Source organism: Carcharhinus amblyrhynchos, chromosome 32 (genome assembly GCF_965287045.1).
Source record: "Carcharhinus amblyrhynchos chromosome 32, sCarAmb.v2.hapA, whole genome shotgun sequence".
In the NCBI taxonomy this organism is placed as follows: domain Eukaryota; kingdom Metazoa; phylum Chordata; class Chondrichthyes; order Carcharhiniformes; family Carcharhinidae; genus Carcharhinus; species Carcharhinus amblyrhynchos.
In genome coordinates, this window is record NC_137355.1 from 18303758 (window position 1) to 18331558 (window position 27801).

Below are 27801 nucleotides of genomic sequence, written 5' to 3' on the forward strand. Positions count from 1 at the left end.
GTGAGGCAGAAGTGCTAGCCACTGTACCACCTTGGCGTCCTACATTACTCACACTCAATGTCCCAGAAATCCTTCTTTATACCCTTTTGAGTAACCCAATTGAACAAACAACAAACTAATTAACAAATGAACCAATTAAATTGACAGGCTCTTAAAGGAGGAAAGTCTTTATGTGCGCTCAGGGCAGTTAATCAATGCCCTTCATCTTTAACTTTAACCTTGATAATATAATTAACATTCAATCAACACAATTGCAGTATTTTAACCTGAAAGGTTGAGTTAAATTTTTTTTGGCATATAATTTAATGCAGATGAGGGCAGCACAGTGGCACAGTGGTCAGCACTGCTGCCTCACAGTGCCAGGGATCTGGGTTTGATTTCCAATTTGGGTCACTGTGCAGAGTTTGCACATTCTTCCTGTTCTGTGTGGGTTTCCTCCAGGAGCTGCAGTTTCCTCTCACAATGCAAAAGATGTGCTGGTTAGGTTGATTGATCCAACAGGCATCTGAATGTGGCGACTAGGGGAATTTCACAATAACTTCATTGCACTGTTAATGTAAGCCTTACCTGTGACACTAATAAATAAACTTTAACTTGAAAATTACCTAACAAGAAAAGAAATAACAGTCATACCTTGCATTCCACCACACTCTGGTCTGACTCACACGTGACATAAATTTCATCCACTGCTCGTCGAAGATTGTCAAAAAGAAATGCCCAATAGCGTGCCCGTAAGTCAATTTTTCTGGGCTGTCGACCCTTTGTTGGGCTCTTCTCCACTGCGTTCTTCTCCCCAACAGTGCTCAATGAGGACTTTTCTGTTGAAGCAGCCTGCAACAAAAAATAAATAGCAGTTCATATAGTGCATATTGCACAACAGGTGAGCTCACACAGAAATGGTCAAATTAATAATCCCATAAAGGAAGTGACTGTAAAATACATTTAAGAAATTCCTCAGAAAACCACAAGCTAATTGCTTTGCTTTGAACAATAGAAGCATGGGTGGCAAGTTGGTGTAGCAATAGATCTCCAATATAAACATAAAAACTGACTATAAACATTTCTACAGAAATGTAAAGAGAAAAAGACTGGCAAAAACTAACGTAGCCCCACTTACGGTCAGAAACGGGGCGGGGGGGGACATAACAGGGAACAAAGAAATGGCTGAGGAACTAAATTAATATTTTGCTTCTGTCTTCACAAAGGAATGATGTGGATATGCCGGCGTTGGACTGGGGTAAACACAGTAAAAAATCTGACAACACCAGGTTTTAGTCCAACCGATTTATTTGATAGTAAACGCACAAGCTTTCGAGGTTTCCCTCTTCGTCAGGTGAATGGAGAGTTCTGGCCTCAGACAGAGCATATAAAGCACAGACAGTTTAGAGATTACTGATTAGAATGCGAATCTTTACACCTAACCTGCTGTTCAAGTACTAAAGTGGCCGACAATGTGAGTGGAAGGAGCACTGATCACAGGTTACAGAGATGTGTATTGTCTCCAGACAGCACAGTGAGTGAGGTTTTGCAAACCCAGGCTGATACTGATAACACACAAACTGATAGCCAAGTTCCACACACATGAGGACAGTCTCAACGGGGATTTTGGGTTCATGTCACACTATCTGTAACCCCCGTGACTTGCCTGGGTTTGCAAAACCTCACTCACTGTGCTGTCTGGAGACAATGCACATCTCTTTAACCTGTGATCAGTGCTCCTTCCACTCACATTGTCGGCCACTTTAGGACTTGAACAGCAGGTTAGGTGTAAAGATTCGCATTCTAATCAGTAATCTCTAAACTGTCTGTGCTTTATATGCTCTGTCTGAGGCCAGAACTCTCCATTCACCTGACGAAGAGGGAAACCTTGAAAGCTTGTGTTTACTATCAAATAAATCGGTTGGACTAAAACCTGGTGTTGTCAGACTTTTTACTGTGTTCACAAAGGAAGACATGAGTAATGTGCCATAAGTTCTGAGAAACACAAGTTCCAGTGAGGAGCTGAAGGAAATCAGTATTAGTAGGGAAATGGTTTTGGGGGAATTGATGGGATTGAAGGTGGATAAATCTTCAGGATCTGATAATCTTCATTCCAGAGCACTTAAGTGGCCCTAGAAATAGTAGATTCATTGGTGATCATTTTCTAAAATTCTTTGGACTCTGAAATGGTTCCTACAGATCAGAGAGCAACTAATGTTAACCGACTATTCAAAAAGAGAGGTAGAAAGAAAATAGGGAACTATAAACCAGAGAGTCTAATATCAGTAGTGGGGAAGTTATGAAGGATTTCATAGCACAGCATTTTGAAAGCAAAGTCAGCACAGATTTATGAAAGGAAAATCATTCTTGACAAACCTACTGGAATTGTTTGAGGATGTAACAAGTAACGTTGACCAGGGAGAACCAATGGATGTGGTTTATTTAGACTTTCAGAAGGCTTTCGACAAGATCTCACATAGCCAAATTCTATGTAAAGTTAAAACATAAGGGATTGTGTCTTGAGATGGATAGAAAGCTGGTTAGCAGACAGGCAAAGAGTTGGTATAATTGGGCATTTTTTCCAATTGGCAGGCAGTGATTAGTGAGGTACCAGAGGGATCTGTGTTGGGACCCCAGCTGTTTACATTATACATTAATGATTTGGAACAGAGAACTAAATGTATTATCTCCAAATCTGCAGATGATACAAAGTTTGGGTGGGGTGGGGGGAGTGGTGAGCTGTGAGGAGGATGCAGAGATGCTTCAGCGTGATTTGGATATGCTGGGTGTGCGGGCATATGAACAGCAGAGGCAGTATAATGTGGATAAATGTGATGTTACCCATTTTGCTGGCAATAATCGGAAGGCAGATTATTATTTGAATGAGTGTAAATTAAGAAAAGTGGACATGCACTTGGTGGCCTCCTGCATCAGTCGTTGAGAGCAAGTGCACAGGTACAGCAGGCAGTGAAAAAGGCAAATGGTATGTTGGCCTACATAACGAGAGGATTTGAGCACAGGGATAGAGATGTTTTGTTACAATTGTACAAAGCATTGGTAAAGCCACACCTGGTGTATTGCATACAGTTCTGGTGTCCTTATCTGAGGAAGGGTGTCCTTGCTAGACAGGAAGTGTAGCTAACGTTTACCAGGCTGATTCCTGGGATGATAGGACTGTCATATGAGGAAATACTAAGTCAGTTAGGATTACATTCATTGGAGTTTTGAAGAGTGAGCGGGGATCTCATAGAAACTTATAAAATTCTAACGGGATTAGACAAGGTAGATTCAGAAAGAATGTTCCCTACAGTGGAGGAGTCCAGAACTAGGAGTCATGATTTGAGGATATGGGGTAAACTTTCAGGACTAAGGCGAGGAGAAATTTCTTCACCCAGGGAGTAGTGAATCTGTAGAATTCACTATCATAGAAAGAAGTTGAAGCCCCAAACCTTGTGTGATTTCAAGAAGGAATTGGATATAGCTCTTGGGACTAAAGGGATTAAGCGATATGCAGGGAAAAGGCAAGATTAGGGTATTGAATTTGATGAAGGGCCATGAATGTAATGAACGGCGGGACAAACTTGAAGGGCTAAATGGCCTACTCCTACTTCTATTTACTTTGTATGTTTTCCGTGTAACATTGTGTTCAGCATTCAATGTTAGGAAGGCACTGGCTCGCAAAGATTTCCCACTCTACAAATCCCACATCTTAACTGTGTCAGTCACTGTCCCACAAGGAAGAAAAGAAAAATTGGATGGTAAGGGGTCCCGAAGCCGTTTCCAGAAACAAACAGGATTGGCAGAAGTCTTGGGAATCTGTTCTCATGTATGTTCTCATCATTTAAACACGATGCCTCCAAGAACTAATAATGCTGCACTTGCTAAAATATGCAGGGTATGAAATCAACAGCCTGATTATAACTCATCTCAAACCAAAAGAGAAAATGCTGGAAAATCTCAGCTGGTCTGGCAGCATCTTAAGGAGAGAAAAGAGCAGATGTTTTGAGTCCAGACGACCCTTTATCAAAGCTTTGACAAAGGGTCATTTGGACTCGAAACATCAGCTCTTTTCTCTCCTTCCAAATACTGCCAAATCTGCTGAGATTTTCTAGCATTTTTTCTTTTCGTTTCAGGTTCCAGCACCCGCAGTAATGTGCTTTTGTAACTCATCTCGAAAATCAGTGAACACTATCCATGTCCCACTTTTTTTGCTACATTGGATCACAAAGGGATCTCGTGTGGATTTTACTATAAACTCAGTGACCTTACCAGCTACTGATTTTACTATGTAATGGTACTATAATCTTAAGTGTGAATCCTGAGTGGCATTTGTTTCTAAACATCAAGGATATAATTACCTGCACACGCAAGGTTGGAAAGAACTTGAATAATACGTTAGGGAGTTTCTTCTAAGTTTAAAGAATATATCACTGTTTTATATACGAGGGAGATGATGGTGTAATGGTAATTTTATTGGATTAGAATCCTGATGTTCAGGCTATTGCCCAGGCATTATGGGTTCAAAACCCACCATGGCAGCTGTTGGAATTTAAATTCAATAAATAAATATGTGATTGCAAAACTAGTCTCAGTAATGGTGATCATGGACAATTATCATTGATTGTGAACCCATCTGGTTCACAAACATCCTCCAGGGAAAGAAATCTGCCAAGCTTACTTGGTCTGGCCTATATCTGATTCCAAACCCACAGTAATGTAGTTGGACTTTTAACACCCTCTGAAATGGCCTAGCGAGACATTCAGTCAAAGGGCAATTAAGATGGGCAACAAATACTGGCCTTGTCAACAATGCCCACATGCTATAAAATACGACATAGAGAATTTTTCCCAAATTGTGATTGAATTCAACTTCATATAAATTCTACATATCCATCATTCTCTCTCGTAGTACCTCAGTCCCTGTACAAAAACCCTGAAGAGCTGCTTGGACCCGCAACATTTGATTCAGAGGCATGAGTCCAACAAATCGAGCAAATTTGACATGACCATGACATAAACTTGCAAAGATTTGATAACCCTAGTTTGAAAAGCTTGCATTCAAAGACGTGACTGTGCATGATGGTCAATCAGCCCAATGTTACCAACAGCCTCTGCTCAAACAAGAATGATGACCACTTTGGTGGAGGCCAACATCCACAGATTTGTATCCCAGCTTCCAGAGAAGACAAGAGGTAACAAAAAGGAAAGATTTGGATGAAAGAACGCACAAGGAAAATGAAAGCCTCACAAATGTTTAAGGCACAACAAAATGATAACAAATCAACACTTTGTTCTCTTGGTTCAAAATCCTTTACTTTGTGGAATTTACAATCTTAATATGCAGCTAGTGCCCCTTGTGTTTCAAAGCAAGTCTCCAACGGACATAATTAACCTGCGAGAATGAAGCGTGCATCTTTTATCCTCCATGCTTGCTCAAGCATTTCAAAGACTGTTTAATTTACTTTCAGCAAGTTACTAACCATATTACTCTGTGGTTTTCTACATCTGAGAATCACACAGATAAGCATCACGGTAAACGTACATAACAAAAATTCACTTCAAAGCAATCTAGCAGGGTGATAAAGGGCATCAGAAAAAGGTCACATTGAAATGTTCTAAATCAAAAACTATTCATTAAATCATCAGAAACTAGAGACTTTGATGGTAGAAAAGATAACACTCTTCCGAAAAACATTTACCTGGTTTGAAGAAGGGGGCAGGGTAAGAAAATCCACAAGTTCCAAGAGGTATATCATAGAAGTGCTGCTGAGATTAAATCTAACGTGGGCAGAAACCTCATGAGTACCCGCTGTCAATGTAATCATCACTGGAAGAATACTGCCAGCTCAATATATGATATATATGTATATATAGAGTCAGATCACATTTTTCAGTATTTCCAAAAGCACTTCACATACAATAAATTACTGCTGTTAGGTCATCACCTGCAATGTTGTCCTTCCAACCAACCTGTCTTTTGTTAACTCTTCAGCACATTGTACCAGTGAAGTGCTTTACCAATATTTGGCCAAAGTCTCAACTAACATTTGAGCCATTTCCTAGTTTTCTGCTGGCTCAAACTGTAATGAACAGTTCTCCCTCCCCATAAATGTGTCAAAGGCCAGGGATGTGGAGGCAGTAGTTGGTTAGAAACAATGAAAAAAAAATTAAGTAAGTGGGTTTCGTACCAGTATTTCCATATCAATTTAATTATGAGAACTGAGAAACATTCCTTAACATTAGCAAGCAAATATTACGATTAGGTAACTAATTATATCTAGATAGGATACAGTCAGACTCCAAATAGCAGTCTGTAAAATGGAAGCAGGCTATTAATTTCTGCACTATCTAAAGTTATTTTCAACCATAACATATAGCCTTTTATGTATTCAACACTGGATTAAGATTGAAGCAACAATCCAACATTAAAACAGTGCAAGACTAGAAGACATAATGTCAGGCCAACATAAGAACATAAGAACATAAGAAATAGGAGCAGGAGTAGGCCATCCAGCCCTTCGAGCCTGCCCCACCATTCAATAAGATCATGGCTGATCTGTCGCTGCTCAGTTCCACTTTCCCGCCCTCTCCCCATAACCCTTAATCCCCTCTCCTATCAAAAACCCATCAACCCGCGTCTTAAAAATATTTAGCGAGGCAGCCTCCACCACTTCAACGGGCAGAGAATTCCAGAGATTCACCACCCTTTGAGTGAAGAAGTTCCTCCTCAACTCCGTTCAGAATACTCTGCTGCCAATGTCTATCCATCATCTTCTGCACCCTGACAACACATGCATCTGCCTATGACATGGGTCCCTTAACTGTAAAAGGAGAAATTGCAGGGCTATGGTTGAAACTGTAGAACTGAATGAATATTTGGTATATGCAGCAGATGTGAATTCTTCCAAGTGAGAAACTGGGCAAGGCTATAACCAAAATCTGATTTTTTAAGTGGGCAATCTAAATGTTCTGGTTTGATTTGATTTATTGTCACATGTATTGGGATTCAGTGAAAGGTATTGTTTCTTGCGCGCTATACAGGCAAAGCATACAGTGCATAGAGAAGGAAAGGAGATGGTGCAGAATGTAGTGTTGCAGTCAGAGCTTTGGTGTAGAGAAAGATCAACTTAATATGAGGTGGGTCCATTTGAAAGTCTGATGGCAGGAGTGATGAAGCTGTTTTTGAGTCGGTTCGTACATGAGCTTGGACTTTGGTACCTTTTTCCCAACAGAAGGGAGTATTTCCAGGATGTGTGAGAGCCTTGATTATATGCTCAGTACTGTATATTTATCATTACAAATCATTTACATTATATAATTGTAAATAAATTTGATTGGTTGATTTATGTTTAGCAAAGCTGGCTCTGTGTGCAACATCTTTTATCATACAAGTGGCTGAGGACATTGGCGGCTTGATACAACAAGTGACGCAAGGGTTATTAGGTCATAAATGATACAGAGTGCTTTTGGAAACCACCAGATCATTTGAATGAGATAATGCGTAACATGCTGAAAATGTACAAAAGGTTTCCTGCACAGATTTGAGTTTCAGTTCAATATGCAAAGTTGCAAGTTTTTCATTCAAATACTGTATTTCTTCACTCCCTTAATTTTTAAAATATATGTATTCTATATTTTAAAAACAGCATTCTGCAATTACAATACAAGAAACTAAGATTCTCATCTATGAGGCATTTAACTTCCATTATTTTATAAGAATCATTGTTCATATAACACAAATAAGATATGGAAGTTCCCAAGCACAAAAGGATTTTTCCTGAACTAGCTATGGGGAATAAACAGCTTACCATACACAATTCTGCAACCATCATCCAAGATAATTCAAAATTACTGTCCTTCCAAAGAAGAGATTTCTACTTTCCTTCCCAACGGTGACAACGGCCATCTATCCACGATACACATAAATCTCAGGAGCCCTACAATCATTTGTACTATCTTGAGTTTACTTAGATGGAAATCTGCCATTTCTTAGACTATCTACATCACTTGTCCAAAACTGTCTGAATACTATGACTTACAATTGAGTCTGGTCAAGAGTCATTCAAAATAATCATTCAGCTTAATGTTGATTATTGCAAAATCCATTATTTGTCAAACCTCACTTTTCTGATGCAGCTTTCAATATGTAGGGGTAGTTTAATCAGAAACACATCATATGAAATAGCCTTAACTATTTAATTTCATCATTAAAATAGCAGCTTACTTGAGTTTGCGATAACACCTACACCGTCAATTACAGCATGCAAGCTTAAATTTCAGAGCTATAACTGAAAACCTGCATCAGTTGAAAGAAAGCCAATTGTTCACTGGGTCTCACAAAGTTTGCGACCCTCGTACAATGCTCAATTCTGATCAGATGATATTTTTCCTCTTGCACTGACAACAGCGCAGCTGGTATCTGGAATAGACTGTCCAGTCTGGATGCACTTGGTATACGGCACTCCAAACAGGGAATTTTAAAAAATATTTTTCCCACAAAGTAAGACTCATCTCTGTCAGACTCTGAAATCACTATTGTACAGATGAAAATTAGGCTTAAAGTTTGTAGCCATGTGGTCACTAATAAAAATCAGTTTAGCAGCAGAAAAATCGTTTGAGAGTGTAACCCTATCCAACTGCACAGACTGAGATACCAGTTGGCTAATGGAAAGGTCATCTTCAGTCCCCAGCCACCAGCTAGACCTGACACCACTCATTTGTCACAGTTCAATAACTGCCACTCAAAGAAGAGGCAGTCTACCTGCGAGAGAATAATCTGGCTGCGCAGCTAAAACTTAGCATTTTACTCTCCGTTAGCTGAATGCAAGGGTCATAGCGATCCAGATGCAGGACAGCTACAGGAATGGCAGCGCATTGTTAATATTCATCTCCAGCCAACTCTTTATCCTAGACTGAAAACACACACAATCAGGAATACAGCAAAAAATTCTTGTTATCATTACCACACAGTAAATGATACATCTATCATCTAAGTGATCAAGAGTTCAGAGAATGTAGCAGCTATCAGCATCCTTAAAATTCAAATAGAATGATTATACACTAGGGAAAAAACATATGGAGAAATAAAGAATGTCAAGTTACATTTTAAAATTCAATTTTGGGCCTTGGATAGGGTAGCTTGCATACCCATCACCTACATAATAGGCACTAACAGTTCCTGCTTCTCCAGTCTCCACACTGACATTCTTAGCACCAATCAATAGTCCCAGCAAACAGCTCAGCCATGCATTACTTGAAGACTGACCTCACACACGCCTTATTGATTTTAAATCCCTGCAATTTGGGAAACAAAACAACAATTTTGTCTTTCTCTTTGCTGCTGATCAAAAGCTAATTGAAACCCACGGGGTATCGTGGGCTACACATCCGAGCTCAGGTGCAGAGCACAACCCTGCCCTCACTGCCAAACGTTCAGCTCAGTTTTATTCATCGGGAACAGCCAGTTTTACGGTGCGCTGATTAAATACTTTCACCGTAAAATACTCAATTATTCACAAGAAGAGTAAGTGATATAAAATATTTTGCCATTGTAACAGCAAGTCCACTTTCAGTAGAGGAGTTAGAAAGGAATTTTACTCTACTACTGCATTGAATTTCAAGAGAGGAATACAAAGCCAGCTACATGACATTGTTTACTATAATATGTAACATGAAATCACATTCTAGTCAAAAATGGTAAACTTTGCTGGAGACTTTTTTTTAAAACATAAATTATTAAAAGAGATTTGAATATAATATGCTGCAGTTAAAAATCAATAGGAAGCCAAGTACACAGCAAGGGTTTATCAAGGATCAAGCCAATGCATCCATTATTGTCTTATTACAGCCAGACCTGCTTTAGAGGTTTATTAAGCAGCAATGCCCTCATGATCTTGTGGGAAGTCACTAGTTGCCTATTTGCAGTTCATGGGAATAATTTTCAATTATCATCTGCTACGAGGGTTGAATATATGCAAACATATGACAAAAGTGAAACTTATTTCCACAATACATTAGCTCTCCCACTGCCTCTTTCAAGTAACTCCAACGTTTTGTTTCCAATAACTCTCCTCATAGTGATAATTGTCGAGACAATCTATGTCCTCTTGTGGAAATAGTGGTTGGCCCAATAGTTTTAAGTGTGGCTCACTTCAAGTCTTGAGACAGCATCACGCACCAATGTACAATTTTTCTCTACGGAAAGTAGAAGGCATAGGCCGTTCAGTTCTTCGAGCCTGCTGCACCATTCATTTTGATCATGGCTGATCATCAAATTCAATATCCTGATTCCCCTCTTTGCCCCATATCCCTTGATCCCTTTAGCCCCAAGAGCTATATCGAATTTCTTCTTGAAATCAGACAATGTTTTGGCCTCAACTATTTTGTGAGAGTGAATTCCACATGTTCACCACCCTCTAGGTGAAAAAAATTTCTCCTCACCTCAGTTCTAAAAGGTATTCTCAAACTATGACCTCCGTTTTGAAATAAGCTGCAATTTCACAATCCTGCCAAAAGTTTCAAGTCCTGCTCTGCGAACAAATTTGCTTTTAGAAATGGCAGAAAAATGTTCCAGTACAGCAACAATTATGCATTCCCCTGAAGCCACAATGTCCATAAGAACATAAGAAATAGGAGCAGGAGTAGGCCATCCAGCCCTTCGAGCCTGCCCCGCCATTCAATAAGATCATGGCTGATCTGTCGCTGCTCAGTTCCACTTGCCCGCCCTCTCCCCATAACCCTTAATCCCCTCTCCTATCAAAAACCCATCAACCCGCGTCTTAAAAATATTTAGCGAGGCAGCCTCCACCACTTCAACGGGCAGAGAATTCCAGAGATTCACCACCCTTTGAGTGAAGAAGTTCCTCCTCAACTCCGTTCTAAACCGCCCCCCTTTTATCTTGAGGCTGTGCCCCCTAGTCCTATTGTCTTTTTTGAGCGGGAAGAGTCTTTCCACCTCTATCCTATCCATCCCATTCATCATCTTATACGTCTCAATGAGATCTCCTCTCATTCTTCTAAACTCTAACGAGTACAAGCCCAGTTTATTCAGCCTCTCCTCATAGCTCAACCCCCACTTGCAAACAACTTAATGTCTAAAGAGACACCAAGAATCATGTATAGTATTAGCAGGAGCACAATCCGGATGACTGCCTTGTACTCCTATATTTTACCTCATCAAAATCCTAATTGAGAACCTGGTTAGTATCATCCACTCATCATCTCAGATCACCTCCAGCACCACAAGACGTTTGTAGTCTTCAGTACCTTCAGCTCAGCACTATAGAGCTACAATGCTCACTCACAATTTTTGTTAAAAATTGTTTGATTGAAAGTTTTCACTTTACATCTTTCACGAAATGCAACAAATCCTTGAAATCTAGTACAGTACAGAGTAGTCATTATTCCACATAAACATACAGAAAAAAACGAGTTGGCTTATGAGAAGAGACTGAGTAGACTGGGACTATCCTCTTTAGAATTCAGAAGAAAAGGGTGGGGGAATCTTATAGAAATATATAAGATTATGAAGGGAATAGATAAGATAGAAGCAGGGAAGTTGTTTCCACTGGCTGGTGAAACTAGAACTAGGGGGCATGGCCTCAAAATAAGGGGGAGCAGATTTAAGACTGAGTTGAGGAGGAACTTCTTCACACAAAGGGTTGTGAATCTGCGGAATTCCCTGCCCAGTGAAGCTGTTGAGGGTTCCTCATTGAATGTTTTTAAGGCAAGGATAGATAAATTTTTGAACAGTAAAAGAATTAAGAGTTATGGTGAGCGGGTGGGTAAGTGGAGCTGAGTCCATGAAAAGATCAGTCATTGATCTTATTGAATGACACAGCAGGCTCAAGGGGCCAGATGGCCTACTCCTGTTCCTAGTTCTTATCTTACGTTCTTATAAATATTCATACGAATGATTCCAGTTGTTGTAGTTCATTGCAATTGTTGTAGATGTGTCTCCTCTCATACGGATAAAAGAGAGGATATCCAATAAAGTGGGGGAATAACAGGATAATACTGTGAGCACATGACGCACACCCTCTAATACAGACTGCCCTCCGCATGGGAGTCCAAATCTACAGGGGGGGACAGACTGCAAGTCTCCACATAAGACCACTTGGAGGAGGTGACCTATCCTCCTAATAGCCCAATCTCCAACCGAAGAAAGACTCCACAATGCTGAACCATCACACCTAGACTCACATTCATGTCCCGCAACCAATAGGACACCACGTCACCAGGGAACCAAGCCTTAGGAAGAAAAGCAGTCCAGAAGCCCCAGAAGGGATCAGCTTGGGGAGTGCAACCTGCTCCTCCGACTAACATTTTCTCCAGAGAAACACAGCCACTACCACCCTCACCTGCTCTACAATACCCTACAATAAGGGCCAACCAACCAAGAATAGTCACATCACTCTTCCACGCAAACTAGACAAGTAGCTCAAGACAGCCACTTAGATCCTGCCATCAATGATTCAACCCATCACCCCTCATCAGAGGAACCTCACAACTGGACAATATGCCTACCGTGCATTCCATGGGTCAAATAATCAAATAACCAACTACCGCCACTACCTGCATAGCCAAATCAAAATAGAAGGCCAAACTAACAAAGCTAGATATTCAAGGATTAGTCAGGTATGCCTGGGCATGCACCAAAACATAACTCCCCCACTCCAACATCACCAGGGATGCCAATGAAAAAGCGAAAAATATGACCCAGTCATTTCCAGGATATATGATCTATCTGTACTTTCTCAGGAAACGAGTAAAGATTCCTTAATCCCAAAATACAAAAGAAAATGTGACCCCAACAGTACTAACAGGGGATTTGCCTCACCCACGAGAACACAAAGGCCATATCAACTCTCCACATCAAACCACTTACCCTCCAACCTGCTACTCATTTTAACTTTTTAAAAAAGTGAAGGTACTAAAATTGTACTCTCCCAGTGTAAATGCAAGGACTACAGCACACAAGAAAAAGACAAACCGGATAACTAAATGCCACACAATCCTCATGTCATATAACCAACTCAACATACTCCCCAATGGAAAGGACACCCAAAAAAAATTAAACCACGGACTCCCTTGTTCCATCATTGGGGCACACTGAACAAACACCAAAAAGAAAAAGAATAAACAATTCAATTTTTGCAGTTGTAACAGGATAACAGGTGACAAACGCTCAGTGCTCATTTATCATATACCCTTGCCAATATGACAAAATCAGGATTAAAATCACAAGGGAACAAAGTTAAGGAGTAACAATGAACTGCAGGATAATACAACAAAAGGCCAAAGTAATGTCAGGAATACCTCATCAAAGCTCCTACAATTCTGCATGATTTTGTCCGGAACTCACAGCAAAGAAAAGCCCAGCAGGTGATGAGGACCCAACATGCCATCTGCCTCGATGACTGCCAGGGACAAGACAACATCAGGCCAGTGTCCGGAGCCTGCAACCGAACCCAAGCCTCGAAGACCAGATACGATGTGCTTCTTTGAACGCGAAATGCCAGCTCTCAAATTATTATGAAAACATAGCAGCCAATTCTCAAAGTCAGCTGGGAATTCATCCCCTCAGGAGACTGGGCTCAATAGATACTCCTTCTTCTGTCCCATCTCTCTGAGTCAGCCAGGAAGCGCAACATACCATGCAACAAGATTCCAAGAACTAAAGGTGAGCCTTCACCGAGGAAACTGATGTTTCCATTGACAGGATGCTCTTTGCCACTTCATCCTTTTTTTTTAAGGATATCTCGCAGTTCCTCACAAAAAGTATTACAAATCTGTGGTAGGGAGCCAAGATTGTTGACCACAACTTCACTCATAATGGCGGCCATCATCTCAACGTCAACAGCATCACCAAAGCATAGGTCCGCTCATCAAAAAAGTAGTCACTAAGAATTGGGCCCCATTCCAACCATCTCCTACCACCTCAGAGAATCCTACACTGCAGAAGGAAGCCATTTGGCCCATCAAGTCTTCACCAACCACAATCCCACTCAGACCCTATCCTCATTACCCCATGTATTTGCCCTAGCTAGTTCCCCTGACACTAAGGGGCAATGCATCTCACCCGCACATCTTTTGAGTGTGGGAGGAAACCAGAGCATCCGGAGGAGACCCACAAAGACACGGAGAATGTGCAAACTCTGCAGAGACAGTAACCCAAGCTGGGAATCAAACTCGGATCCCTGGCGCTGTGAGGCAACAGTGCTAACCACTGTGTCACCGTGCCGCCTCAATCAAACAAGATTTTTCTTGATTTAATTCAGCTCCCCTTTGCCACAATGTAGTTAGGATCTTCCAACAGTGTAGCATAGAAGAGTAAACACATTAGGATCAGATGAAAAAACATTAAAAGATGAGTAGTGCCAGAGCTCACGAAAATGCAGCTGCTCCTGTGCTTACATCACCTGTCCCCACAACAACACAAATTTTTAAGAAGTTACAACTGTCCATTAGATGTTTCTCCACAGCTAAAATGATTAGATTAAGAATAACAACTGTCACACAAGAGGCACATTGGCACAACATTTAAGTATTACATGATTAAAAGCCATTTCAATTTGCCTATCATGTATTGTTACAACTACAAGTAAACCTAGTCACAACATTGCATTAGAAGTGATTCCGATGTCTCTACACAGAAAAAAAGATTTCCTGGAATGAAGCGGACTTGAGAATCCAAAGACCTTTAAAAACGGGAATATATTCATGTCACCTGTCAAACAACTTATCAGTTACATTTCACTCAACAGCCAATAAGAAGAAAACAAAATTAAACTCTAACATCCTGAGTATAGATGGCTTTAGACCCAATTCTTTGATTTAATTTATTATTGTCACATATATTAATATACAGTGAAAAGTATTGTTTCCTGTGCCCTTTGCCGACAAAGCATACCCTTCATAGAGAAGGAAAGGAGAGAGTGCAGAATGTAGTGTTACATTCATAGCTAGGGTGTAGAGAAAGATTAACTCAGTGCAAGACAGGTCCATTCAAAAGTCTGATGGCAGCAGGGAAGAAACTGTTCTTGAGTCGGTTGGTACGTGACCTCAGACTTTTGTATCTTTTTCCTGACGGAAGAAGGTGGAAGAGGCTATGTTCGAGGTGCGAGGGGTCCTTAATTACGTTGGCTGCTTTGCCAAGGTATCAGGAAGTGTAGACAGAATCAGTAGATGGCAGGCTGGTTTACGCGATGGATTGGGCTACATTCAGTTCTTGCTTCTCCTGCCCTCCCAACCTCATTACTATTCCAGTTGAGGCAATGAGTAACTAATCAGGAGATCCCAGGTTCAGTACCCACTTCATACTTAACTAGGTAATAGAGATGCTACAAATGGCCTTGGTGCTCCTGGATTAGGAAAAGAAAAATAGCCTACCCGTTATTGTTATTCAGCAGTTCTTGGCTGAAGTATACTGTGGGGGCAGAAGACACTGAAATGCCATGCCCAAAGTTCAAATAATTTGCCAATTCTCGTTGCCTAGCACTATATATTAAGAATAGCCAGTTGAATGCGATATTGGAAAAACACTGGTGCCTGTTGAACCAATAGGCATTCAGCACATTCAAGAGACAAATTGAGAACATTAGTACAAGAAGGCTTTTTTTTTCAGAAAACCACCTCATCACAAAAACTGTTCTGCTGCCGGTACAATTGAGATAATTCAGTTTCTACATTTTTAATGTTGCAGTGTTTGGTTGTGCACAAAACAATCAACTTATATCGATTTTTAACTAAAATATACATTCCAATTTAATACGAACTGTCCAATTTTGACCATTTTATTGACAGAGATAGACCAAGTCAAATTAAACTGGTTTAACATAAATAGTTTTTATGCAGCAGAGGAAATATATGAGACAGTATAGATTACAATGTATTATTGTATTTTTCACGTCCAATCAATTATGAAAATGTTGAGTTGAGGGTCAAGTAACAAATAATAAGCAGTGTTCTATCTGTTTTGAGAGCAGAATTACACGATGTCTAAATGTTTAATGCTGTTTATCTATGAGCAATGCACTTTAAAGAGTGAATTAATGGTGCAATACTGACAACACCAAACTTATCTCATGCCAACACTTTGAGAAAATGCCTCAACAGGAAAATGAAAATGTTAGAATATCAAGGTATAGTCCAATGAGTGGGCCAGTTATTCTAAGGTTCAATCTCCAAATTGTCCAGAGCTGATCAACCTCGGGGACAGCAGATGGAAGCTGTATTTGGCTTCAATCACTCTCACTACAATGCCTGAGGTTTGAGGAGGTTTGATTTATTATTGTCATATGTATTGGGATACAGTAAAAAGTATTGTTTCTTGCGCACTACACAGACATAACATATTGTTCACAGAGAAGGAAATGAGTGTGCAGAACGTAGTGGGTTTCAAATTTTTTATGTATGTAGATAGAGTCATACAGCACAGAAAAGGCCTTTTGGCCCATCAAGTTTGCACCAACAACAATTACCACTGAATGCACGCTAATCCCATTTTTCTGCATGTGTCCCCTATCTTTGAATGTTATGATATTTCAAGTGCTCATCCAATTTTTTTTTTAAAAGGTTGTAATGTTTCTGGCCTCCAATACCTTCCCAGGCAGTGCATTCCAGATTCCCACCACCCTTTGAGTGAAATATATTTTTCTTAAATCCCCTCAGAATCTCCTGCCCCTTACCCAAAAAGATTGTTTATTTATCTATATTGGTGTCACAAGTAGGCTGCAATGAAGTTGCTATGAAAATCCCCTAGTCGCCACACTCTGGTGCCTGTTCGGGTAGACGGAGGGGGAATTTAGCATGGCCAACGCACGTAATCAGCATGTCTTTTGGACTAAAGATGGCGCCTCATGATTGACCCGTCAACTACGGGGAACAGCTGCTCCCTAATCATGTCCATACCCATGTAGGTTTCAAACGATTTAAATATGTAAATTATAAAAGTGCATATAAAACTGTGTGTGGAAAAGGTCAGCAGATTGCAGGACTGACTAATCATTTGTGACAAAGGGAAGCCAAGTATTAAAAAATTGTCTTGTATGATGATCTACACTTCCTCAGCTGTGTAATGTTATACATTAAGGTTCATTGTTATTGATCATGATGCATAAGCTCTGATGATGCCAGATAGCAAGAACCACTGTTATATAAGATGGCACCAGCAAACAAGATTGAAACAGCATCCTCAGTTTGCACCCCATCACTCAATGATAATCATTCACAATACAATCTGCAGCAAATAATTAAAGCAAGGAAAATTATCCACAAAATTCAGCTTTCAGGTTTGTGACTGACATTTACACCGTCCTTGCTTAGGTCAATGTTCATCTTCCATCAACATATTCATCACTTCCAATGCATGTAGACAGAAAACAAAAGTGTCCATATACAATAACAGTCAGTAGCAAACAGGACTCACAAAAGTTACGTCTATTTAACATGCTTGAAGCAGAAACATCAAGGCAACATTTCATGTAATTCCTTAACCATATGGTGTTTCACAATAAAAAGCACACATCACTAAATCAACATCAATATACTGCCAGCAAAAAGAATAATCTTCTTGGACAATGCTCTTAATTATTCCTCTACAATTGTCCCACCATTATTATTGCAAATGAGAAAGATTCTCCTTAGTTCAAATGCAGAACTCAAACAGGACGCCAAGTGAGACCAGCTGTCTCAGTCCATGAGATGGGACCCTCTAATGTGCATAACGTAGCGTCATTCCAGACCATGAATTCAACAAAAGTAACTTTGAAATCTAAATCTGACAAGCAAAATTCAGTTGCAGAATATGTCATATATATGTCATATATATATCATCAGCATGTTTTTTAAAGCATATATGATGATGAGCTTATGGCAGCAAAAGTCTAATCCATGTGTACCATGTTCCTCTCCAACTTCCAAAATTGTCAAATCTTTCTAAACTTAACTCCACCAAATCCAATCACAAGTACGGATATGAAAATGAAAGGTCAATATGCAACACATACTGAGTTAAACAAGATTGCCAAATTAAATGCAGGCTACCACATCACAACCTGTTGTTTGGAAACAACAGATCTTCACTTAATGACAAAAATGTAGGAGTGAGTTCTTTGGGTCTGAAAATAAGTGAATATGAAGTTACTGCCTGGAGTTAAAGCAAGGGAGTCGTGAGTCAAACAACTCCCTGCGCCTGCGTGGGTTTCCTCCCACAGTCCAAAGACATGTGGCTTAGTTGGATTGGCCTTGCTAAATTGCCCATTAGTGTTGGGGAATAGCTAGGGTAAATATGTGGGGTTATGAGGATGGGCCTGGGTGGGATTGTGGTCGCTGCAGACTCGTTAGGCTGAACAGCCTCCTTCTGGACTATAGGATTCGATGATTCTACGAACAGTTGGTTTATTGCAACTGGTTTATTGCACATGCTGCAGATCTCACATCTTCTGTATAACACCAGTCATGAAGTGCACTACACAGTTAACAGGTAACATCAAAGGAAAGGGGACACTGCTCCATATATAATTAGTTTATCTACTCAATGATACTTAATCATAAAACATAAGAACCAGGGGCAGGAATAGGCCATCTGGCCCCTTGAGCTTGTTCTGCCATTCAACAAGATCACGGCTGATCTTTTTGTGGACTCAGCTCCACTTACCCACCCACTCACCCTAACCCTAATTCCTTTATTGATCAAAAATTTATCTATCTTCGCCTTAAAAACACCCAATGAGTTAGCCCCAACTGCTTTACTGGGCAGGGGATTCCACAGTTTCTCAACTCTTTGTGTGAAGAAGTATTGTATCACCCAAGTCAGTCTAAAGAATTAGCACCCAAACCAGCTTTAAAAGACAAGGTGTCATCCTGACAAAAGGAAATTCAGGCCAGCAGGATTGCAATATCTAATGGTAGGTTCCTATTCAAGCCTCCTCATCAGACTTTCCTATCTGCAATTAGGCCAGTGTTCTCTAACACCCTTCTGGTAAGGTGAGAATTTACCATTGCAAGTCTTCACTTAGTCCTCATTCTCTCACAGCCCAGCAACAGAGGTTTATGCTTACTTCTGGCTTGCATTAAAATTGTTAATAGTGTAATTTTAAATTATACTGGACGCATACATTAATAAATTGAACTAACTGTTCCTTAAGTCCTATTTGTCCTGTTTCTCATTATTCTCTTGTCTTCAGTGCCAATTTCAGTGGACTTGGCCCATATCTCACAGTGCAGTTAGCCAGATTTTCTCAGACTTCACCATTTCTGGCTCACCTTTCTTTAAAGATGGAGCGCAGGTAATAAAAAGACAAATGGAAGGCTGTTTTTTTAATAGTAGAAGAATTGGATCAAAAAGCAAGGAAGTCATGAGTCAAACAACTCCCTGTGTCTGCGTGGGTTTCCTCCCACATCCAAAGACATGTGGATTAGTTGGATTGGCCTTGCTAAATTGCCCATTAGTGTCAGGGGGAATAGCTAGGGTAAATATGTGGGGTTACAAGGATAGGCCTGGGTGGGATTGTGATCGCTACCGACTCGATGGGCTGAATGGCCTCCTTCTGCACTGTAGGATTCTATGACTCTACGAACAGTTGGTTTATTGCAAGAATTTCCAAGTGCCACTTATAAGATATCGAAGTCCTGGAAATGAAGATTCATTAGAAAGCTGATGAACGAGAGATTATAAATTCCTCTAAACAGCAGAAAGAGAGTTGTATTTTTACAGTTAATTCATTTACCGGATGTGGGCTAGCATTTATTGCCCATCCCTAATTGCTCTTGAATTGAGTGGCACGAGGTTATTTGAGAGTCAGCCACATTGCTGTGGATCTGAAGTTACATGCAGGCCATGGATGGATGGTTGATTTCCTTCCCTAAAGGGGAACCAGTGAGCTTTCCATTCCAGGGTTTTACTGAATTCGAATCCAGATCCCCAGAGCATTATCCCGGGTCTCTGTATTACTAGTCTAGTTTAAATACGCTGCACCACCACTACCCATCCATGCTTCTGAAGGTTGTGGGTTCAGGTCCCATTCTGTAGACTCCCATCCAGTAGAATTGCTCATTCTGAGGTAGTACTGCCTTTCAAATGAGTTACTAAACTCATCTGCCCTCTCAGGTGAACTGAAAAGCTTGCATGGCACATTAGGAGGAATAGATAAGTTCCCCCAGTGTCTAGGTCAAAATTCAAACCCCTCAACCAACATTTAAAAAATCATCTCATTGCTACTTGCAAGGCAATATGGTGCATACACTTTGATGCTTTAGTGATGTCAGAAATGAGGCAATCAAGATAATTAACCATAAATCACTTTGAGGTTGTGAATGATTATATAAACGTAGGATACTACAAAGCTTAGGTATTTCATTCAGTCCCAAATTTAAAGTCATGCAGCCAGTCCTTATTTTAACAATTGTGTTATAAAGCGTAAATCCCCATAATTATCATGGAGGCTAACCATATAGACTTTTCACACTCTAACTTCTCTTCTATCACAGCACAGGTGAGAGTGTATTATGGAGAGACAGGGCTACATAGGCAGGCATAGTCAATTCTCATGGAAAGAAACAACAAAGTATGCACAGACATTAGATTAATATGTTATACAGTTTATTAGGAACAAGTAAATACCCTTTTAGTATTCTAAAGAGTAATGGAAACCAAGCAATGTTTTATTGTACCTGTTTTATGACCCTTTGTGAAGCCAGGGCAGATCGCTGTGATTTCACTGTTTCCCGTGCTTTTCCACTGATGTGTGTCTTGGATTTTCCTGGAACAATTTCGTAAGGAAAGTCATTGGAAAAAATTGCACAATAAGTTCATGTTGAAATTCATAACTAATGTCAGCCTGCAGCAAAGAGAGGAGGTTCTTTCGTTGAAGAACAACCAAGTCTCCCAAACGACAAAAGATTAAATGCTTTAACAAAAAACCTTTACAGTAATCTGATGTGGCACCTGTTAAAGTTATTTTGAAAATGTTTTGATTTTTTCCAGCTGCTACTGCTGCAAGCAACTGAGTAGTTTTCAGCTACCTACATTGTTTTCCCTGAACTATTGAATATCAGAGCATGCTGCACTTTGATTACTATTTATATTTCAGCTGTTTGGCATACGTCTTATCTGTAAAGCAGGATTGCTCAGTGGCACTTCAGTGCAACGCAACTAGCTAAAGGGGATTTTATTTAATGCTTCTGAGCAACATTCCCTCTTAAATTCTGCAGTGTGCAACCAACTTGTTGGACGAGATAGTCCCTTGAAGATCGTTGCTCACTCACAAGGTTCTTTGCTTCTGTGTGCCTGTATGTTCCCTGATTTGTAGAATCATAGAATTCCTACAGTGCAGGAGGCAATTCAGCCCATCGAGTCTGCACCAACCAAATTCCCATCCAGGTCCTATCCCCATAACTCAATGCATTCATCCCACTAGCTCCCCTGACGTTAAGTGACAATTTAACTTGGCCAATCAACTTATAGAAAACCATAGAACCATAGAAAATTACAGCTCAGAAACAGGCCTTTTGGCCTTTCTTGTCTGTGCCGAACCATCTTTTGCCTAGTCCCACTGACCTGCGCTTGGACCATATCCCTCCACACCCTTCTCATCCATGTACCTGTCCAAGTTTTTCTTAAATGTTAAAAGTAACCCCACATTTACCACTTTTTCCCGGCAGCTTATTCCACACTCCCACCACTCTCTGCGTGAAGAAGCCCCCCCCCCCCATACTGCCTTTAATCTTTTCTCCTTTCACTCTTAACCCACGTCCTCTAGTTTTTTTTCTTCCCTAGCCTCAGTGGAAAAAGCCTGCTTGTATTCACTCTATCTACACCCATCAAAATCTTATACACCCCTTTCAAATCTCCCCTCATTCTTCTACGCTCCAGGGAATGAAGTCCTAACCTATTCAATCTCTCTCTGTAACTCAGCTTCTCAAGTCCTGGCAACATCCTCGTGAACCTTCTCTGCAGTCTTTCAACCTTATTTACATCCTTCCTGTAACTAGATGACCAAAACTGTATACAATACTCTAAATTCGGCCTCACCAATGCCTTATATAACCTTACCATAACACTCCAACTTTTATACTCAATACTCCAATTTATAAAGGCCAATGTACCGAAAGCACTCTTTACGATCCTATCCATCTGCGACGTCACTTTTAGGGAATTCTGTACCTGTATTCCCAGATCCCTCTATTCTTCAGAGTCCTACCATTTGCCCTGTACGTTCTACTTTGATTTGTCCTTCCAAAGTGCAATATCTCACATTTGCCAGCATTAAATTCCATTTGCCATTTTTCAGACCGTTTTTCTAGTTGGTCCAAATCCGTCTGCAAGCTTTGAAACCTTCCTCACTGTCCACTACACCTCCAAACTTTGTATCATCAGCAATTTAACCTGCACATCTTTGAATTGTGGGCAGAAAACCGGAGTACTCGGAGGAAACCCACACAGACATGAGGAGAATGTGCAAACTCCACACAGACTGTGACTCAAGCTGGGAATTGAGCCCAGGTCCCTAGCACTGTGAGGCAGAAGTGATAACCACTATGCTGCCCCATGAACAGCCTTGCATCAGCACAGCTCAGAGGGAACATTTCCCAAGTTGATATTTCAACATTAAACTGCAGGAGTATTGCATTGCTCGAGTCACCACCCTTTAGATGAGTCATTAAACCAAGGCCCATCCACCAGTGACAATGGTTGAGGTAAATACACTTCTTTATTCTTTTCTTCAACCAATATCGACACTAACACTAACTGGTTAGGTAACTCAGGGCAGTTTGTGGGATATTGCTGTCTGCAGAATGGTTCGTGCATTTGTCTACATAACCAAAGCAACTGAACTGCAAAGATATTCTGTGACGGCTTTCTTTGGTGCGAATGAGCAAGCAGGGTTACAGACCCATAGATTCACAAACATCTCATCAGATCAACAAAGTAAACATGGGAATCCAGGCTTCCCTATGCATGCATTGCAAAACGCAAATAGACAAGTGCTTCAGGCACTTGACTGGCTCACAACATAAAAGCATCACAGCAGCCCCACAGATACACTTTTTCCAGAATAAAACAGAAAGCAACCATCAGAAACAAGTTTGACTTCTCTTAAATCAATACTCAATGATGGAAATATACTTTAAAACAGGTCTGGCACAGAATGCAGTCAGTACTTTTTTAGGCAGCTTCTGAAATTTAAGGAAGAATGGATTTTTGGATACGGATCTATGCTTGACACATGCATTGCTCAAGTATTTGAAGGTTTTGGAATAAAAGGCTGAAAACACAACATGGCAAACATAGTGGTCGACTAGGTTTTATTTATGACATATTTAAGATGAGCAAGGAAATTATCAACTGCAAATAGCACTTCCAGAAAAAACTGCTACTACTTTCTTCACCCCCTGTTATTCACCCCCACAATAATGTATGAATCAGATCCATGTTTAAAAACTCCTGCTCAAAAGGCAAGACAATGTTGGAGCAAATAACCTATTTTTTATGCTGTCAATCTAGTTTATCTCCTGCAGTGCTTAATGCTTTATCTAGTTCTACCACAGGCTTGTTATCCCATACCCACTTTAGGATTGAGACTTGCCAAATAAACATAACAGATGTGACAAATAAAATTTGATGTGCAGCCATTATCTACAAAATGAGTTAGCGAGGCAGCCTGTCATTATGAGCTATTTTAAACCAGTAATTGTGCTGAATTTACAAACGACAAACCCCAGCTCCCTTTTATTGATGCTCTTGTGGTACTAAAAACATTGATCGTTTTAAGCACTATCCCATCTCGCCCATCGATTTTCTACTGTTTGACCATGTAACCTGACCGCTGACAGCCCACTCTGAGGATCCACTTTCCCAATAATCAATACAACGCCCTCCCATCAACTGGGGAAAAGTTTAGCAGTGCCTTGGCTGCTTAGTCCTTGGATGCGAAGGCAAAACATTCAAGCTATGTTGTAGCTAACAGTGGAAAAATATACCACAAGACCAAGCATTACAGTGCAATATACTCAAGGCCAGCAGAATACGGCTGTGCAAGTGAAGAGTTTTTGAATTGGCGCTTGGCAACCTTTTTTTGGGGGGGAAGGGGGTTCAGAGGAGACAGCGCTGCTGGCAAACAGGGTCTTTCACAATTTGGTATTCTCTATTTGTCTGTACTTGTTGATTTACTTGAATGGCCTTTCTCCTGCATGAATATTTATAAATCATTTTTCCCAAATTGTCTAGATACCCAACAATAATGGTCCTGACGCAGGAGTTGGTGGCATAGTGCCTCACAGCACCAGGAACCCAGGTTCAATTATGGCCTTGGGTCACTGTGTGTGCACGTTCTCCCTGTGTCTCTGGGTGCTTTGGTTTCCTCCCACAGTCCAAGGGTGTGTGGGCTAGGTTGATTGGTCATGCTGAATTGACCCTTAGTGTCAGGAGGACTAATAGGGTAAATACGAGGGGTTACAGGGATTAGGGCCTGTTGTTAGTGCAAGCTCGATGGGCTATATGGCCCCCTTCTGCACTGTAGGGATTCTACGATTCTATGACTTGAGCGTAGGGGGTTTCCATTACTATGGCAATTTCTATAGCAGGGTCCTTATATGGAAAGATTGAAAGTAAAAAAGAGCACATTCTTCTAAAAATGGTCTATTTCATGAAGCGATTGATGGTAGAGGATTCACAGGATGATGCAAAACCTCAATTCCTTTTCTGTCCGTTCTCAATTCCATTTTTTTAAAATAAAAGCTTTGTAAAACAATCCACAGGAAGGACTTCCCAAAGCACAGAGAACTATGTAAATAACTACATGTCATTTGAATTACAAAGAAACATTCCAGAAGAAAAATTATTGGGAAAACTGCCATTTTCTGAGAATCTTTGAATGTGCTGTTCAACAGATTTTGAACCATTGTGTCATGTCTTAAATATAAAAATAACATATAATTAAAGATGCCAGCATTTGGTACCCACCTGTTATCAACGGATTGCCAAGTCCCTAATCTATCTCCTGTGAGGTGCCCTGAACAGCAATTTCCTCATGGGGCAACAGGTTAAGGAAACCTGTTGAGTCACTGTGCTCTACCCTCTATAGATTAGCACAAGTATAAAATTGAGAGTAAGAGACATCCATCTTACAGCCTTGATCAGCAAATTGGATTATGGGGAAGAAATTAAATTAAACATGAAGGAAATAAGAGCAACGTTTGTGGTAGAAGGGCAGGAGAACAATGGGTTAAAATGTTAGAAATTTTAATCCGAGCTTGCAACTCTGGGGTGACTCGACAGCACAGTAGTTGGCATAACTGCCTCACAGCATGAGGGAATCGGATTCTATTCCGGCCTCGGGTCACTGTATGAAGTTCGCACATTCTCTCCGTGTCCGTGTGTGTTTCCTCCCACAGTCCAAAGATGTGCAGGTTAGGTTGATTGGCCTTGCTAAATTGAGTCTAGTGTCAAGGTAACTATGTGGGGCTACAGGAATAGGGCCTGGGTGGGATTGTGGTCAGTGCTGACTCGATGGGCTGAATGGCCTCCTTCTGCACCATAGGGATGCTATGATAGATTCTCTTGTATGAGAGTCTGCCCAATTTCCCTATGACAGACATTGGGGAACCCATACTCACCACAAATTATTCAATCTACTGATTGTAAATGTGTCCCATATTCCTACTACCCCCTAGCCACCTCAAATAACAAGGTGGAGTATCTTTTTCTGCGCTGTACGATTCTAATAATTTGAAAACTGGCAGCTCACATTGTAGAGTAAGCACACAGAATATTGGAATCAACACTGAAATAGTACACACACATCTCAAATAACCTGCCCAATTGGACAGAACCTAATCCTTTCAAAAATTTAGAAACCCCTATTAAATAGCTCTGGTCCTACATTTCCAATTAAAATAGCCCAGATTGTTTCAGCCTTTTCTGATAATATTGTACTGTAGCTGAATTGCTAAAAAAAAATCCTGCTCCCAACAATTTAAACTATAACTTGAAGATATGAGACTGCGACTAGACTAAAGCAATCAAATTCTGTTTAATATACCCCTTCTCCATTAATGCCCAGCTCCTCTCCCAACAAACCAAATTCAGTTGCTGAATGTACATTGTGGCCTTGAACACCAGCAACTGCAATAGAAACCTGGTGGTGCTCCATAATGAGATGGCGAAGTGCCCTTCGGATGTGGTTTACTTTCAATTCCACGTTGTTAAGCATAAATGTGAGCAACAGCAGAACCACACACCACAAGCCAACATACTCCTGCGCTCACTCAGTTACAAAGTATCCTGCCCCACCGCACCGTTCCCTAAAACTCAGACAGAGATACAACAAAGTTGCAAGCGTTGATCCAGCCACTGGACACCTAAAAGACACTGTGTGAGTGTGCACGCAAGAGACCGCGTGCATGAGTGAGAGTGGGAGGGAGCATGTGTGTGTGAACGAATGTGTGAGCGCGAGCGAGAGAGAATCAGAGCGCGAGCAAGAGTCAGAGCGCGAGTCAGTGTGAGCATGAGTGAGTGTGAGCGTTAGCGCAAGTACTACTTCAATGTTTTTCCAATGCTGTGTGTGCCCATTCCATCAAGTGAGCTGCCATTTTTTGGATCATTAGAATCATACGGCACAGAAAAAGATATCCCACCTAGTCAGAACAGGAGGACTGAACTGCAACTGAACTGTCAAACCTGTTTAAAACAGGTCTAGTAACTGGTTTTGGAAGTTGAATAATCACATTTAGTGCAGAAGAAAATGCTTTCTGAAACTACAGATAAAATACATCTTCCAGTAGAGTGGATGGAACATTACTCTGCCTTAGAGAGTGCAATCTTTTTTATTGCTTCCTGGGATGTGGGTGTCAAGAGCAAGGCCAGCATCTGTTGCCCATTCCTTGATTATCCTTGAACTGATTAGTTTGCTTGGTTAGTTCAGAGAGCAGTTAAAAGTCACCCACACTTTTGTGGGTCTGCAGTCACACGTGGAGCAGACCAGTAAGAACAGGTTTCCTTCCCTGAAGGAGGTGAGTGAACCAGATAGGTTTTTACATCAATTAGCGATAGTTTCATGATCACTATCACTGAGACTAGCTTTCAATTCCAGATTTACACGTGAACTTATATTCTGCCTGCTGCCGTGGTGGGATTTGAACTTGTGTCACCAGAGTATCAACTTGGGCCTCTGGATTACTAGTCCAGTGACATTACTACCACACCACCATCTCTCCTCAGCTGCTGACTAGGTACCCCCCAATTGAAAATTGCAAAAGCTAATTTTAAAAAAAAAAATTGAGTAGTAAAAGGTGTTCAGTTTGAAAGTGCTGCAACATAACGTTTTTTTTAGGTTTACTTAAGATAAAAATCATGAAAAGGAAATAGATTGGCTTTAGGTAATGGATTACGCGTGTTCTGCCAACACCAGCGACATCAGGTCAGTTTTAGTAGCTCTTGGGCACCATCTACTGAAAAGGTTTAGTGCTACATTATTCTCAGTTACTGAAGTGCTCTGAAACACAAACCTTACGGCAAATCATTTATGCCGTTATCTAACGCAACAAGTTGCTTTTATCTCAGGCTTTTAAAGGAATAAAAAGTCCAAGATACTTGAGACTTTGATACCTTCAAAGAACATTTTACATTTGGAGTCCCAATATCTTCCCCCACACCATAAACCTACTTGTGACACTAATAAATAAACTTAAACAAAGTCTAGCAAGCATACACTTACATATCTTTCTACACATATTAGAACAGTGAACACATTTCAAAAAGCAATTCATTGCCTGCAAAGCACATTGGTGCATTATAAGTTGTCATGCGAAAGACATAAAGAC

At 40.6% G+C, this 27801-nt stretch overlaps 1 protein-coding gene across 1 annotated transcript in view; it reads right to left on the bottom strand.

The window, feature by feature from the left end:
• Positions 1 to 27801, bottom strand: part of scaper (S-phase cyclin A-associated protein in the ER) — a 359135-nt gene that overhangs the window by 317331 nt on the left and 14003 nt on the right. Inside the window, exons 3-4 of the mRNA XM_080216291.1 lie at positions 20653 to 20741; positions 634 to 831 (exon numbers count right to left, since the gene is read on the bottom strand). Coding sequence (XP_080072417.1) covers positions 634 to 831; positions 20653 to 20741 — 287 coding nt within the window. The remainder of the gene's footprint in view (positions 1 to 633; positions 832 to 20652; positions 20742 to 27801) is intronic.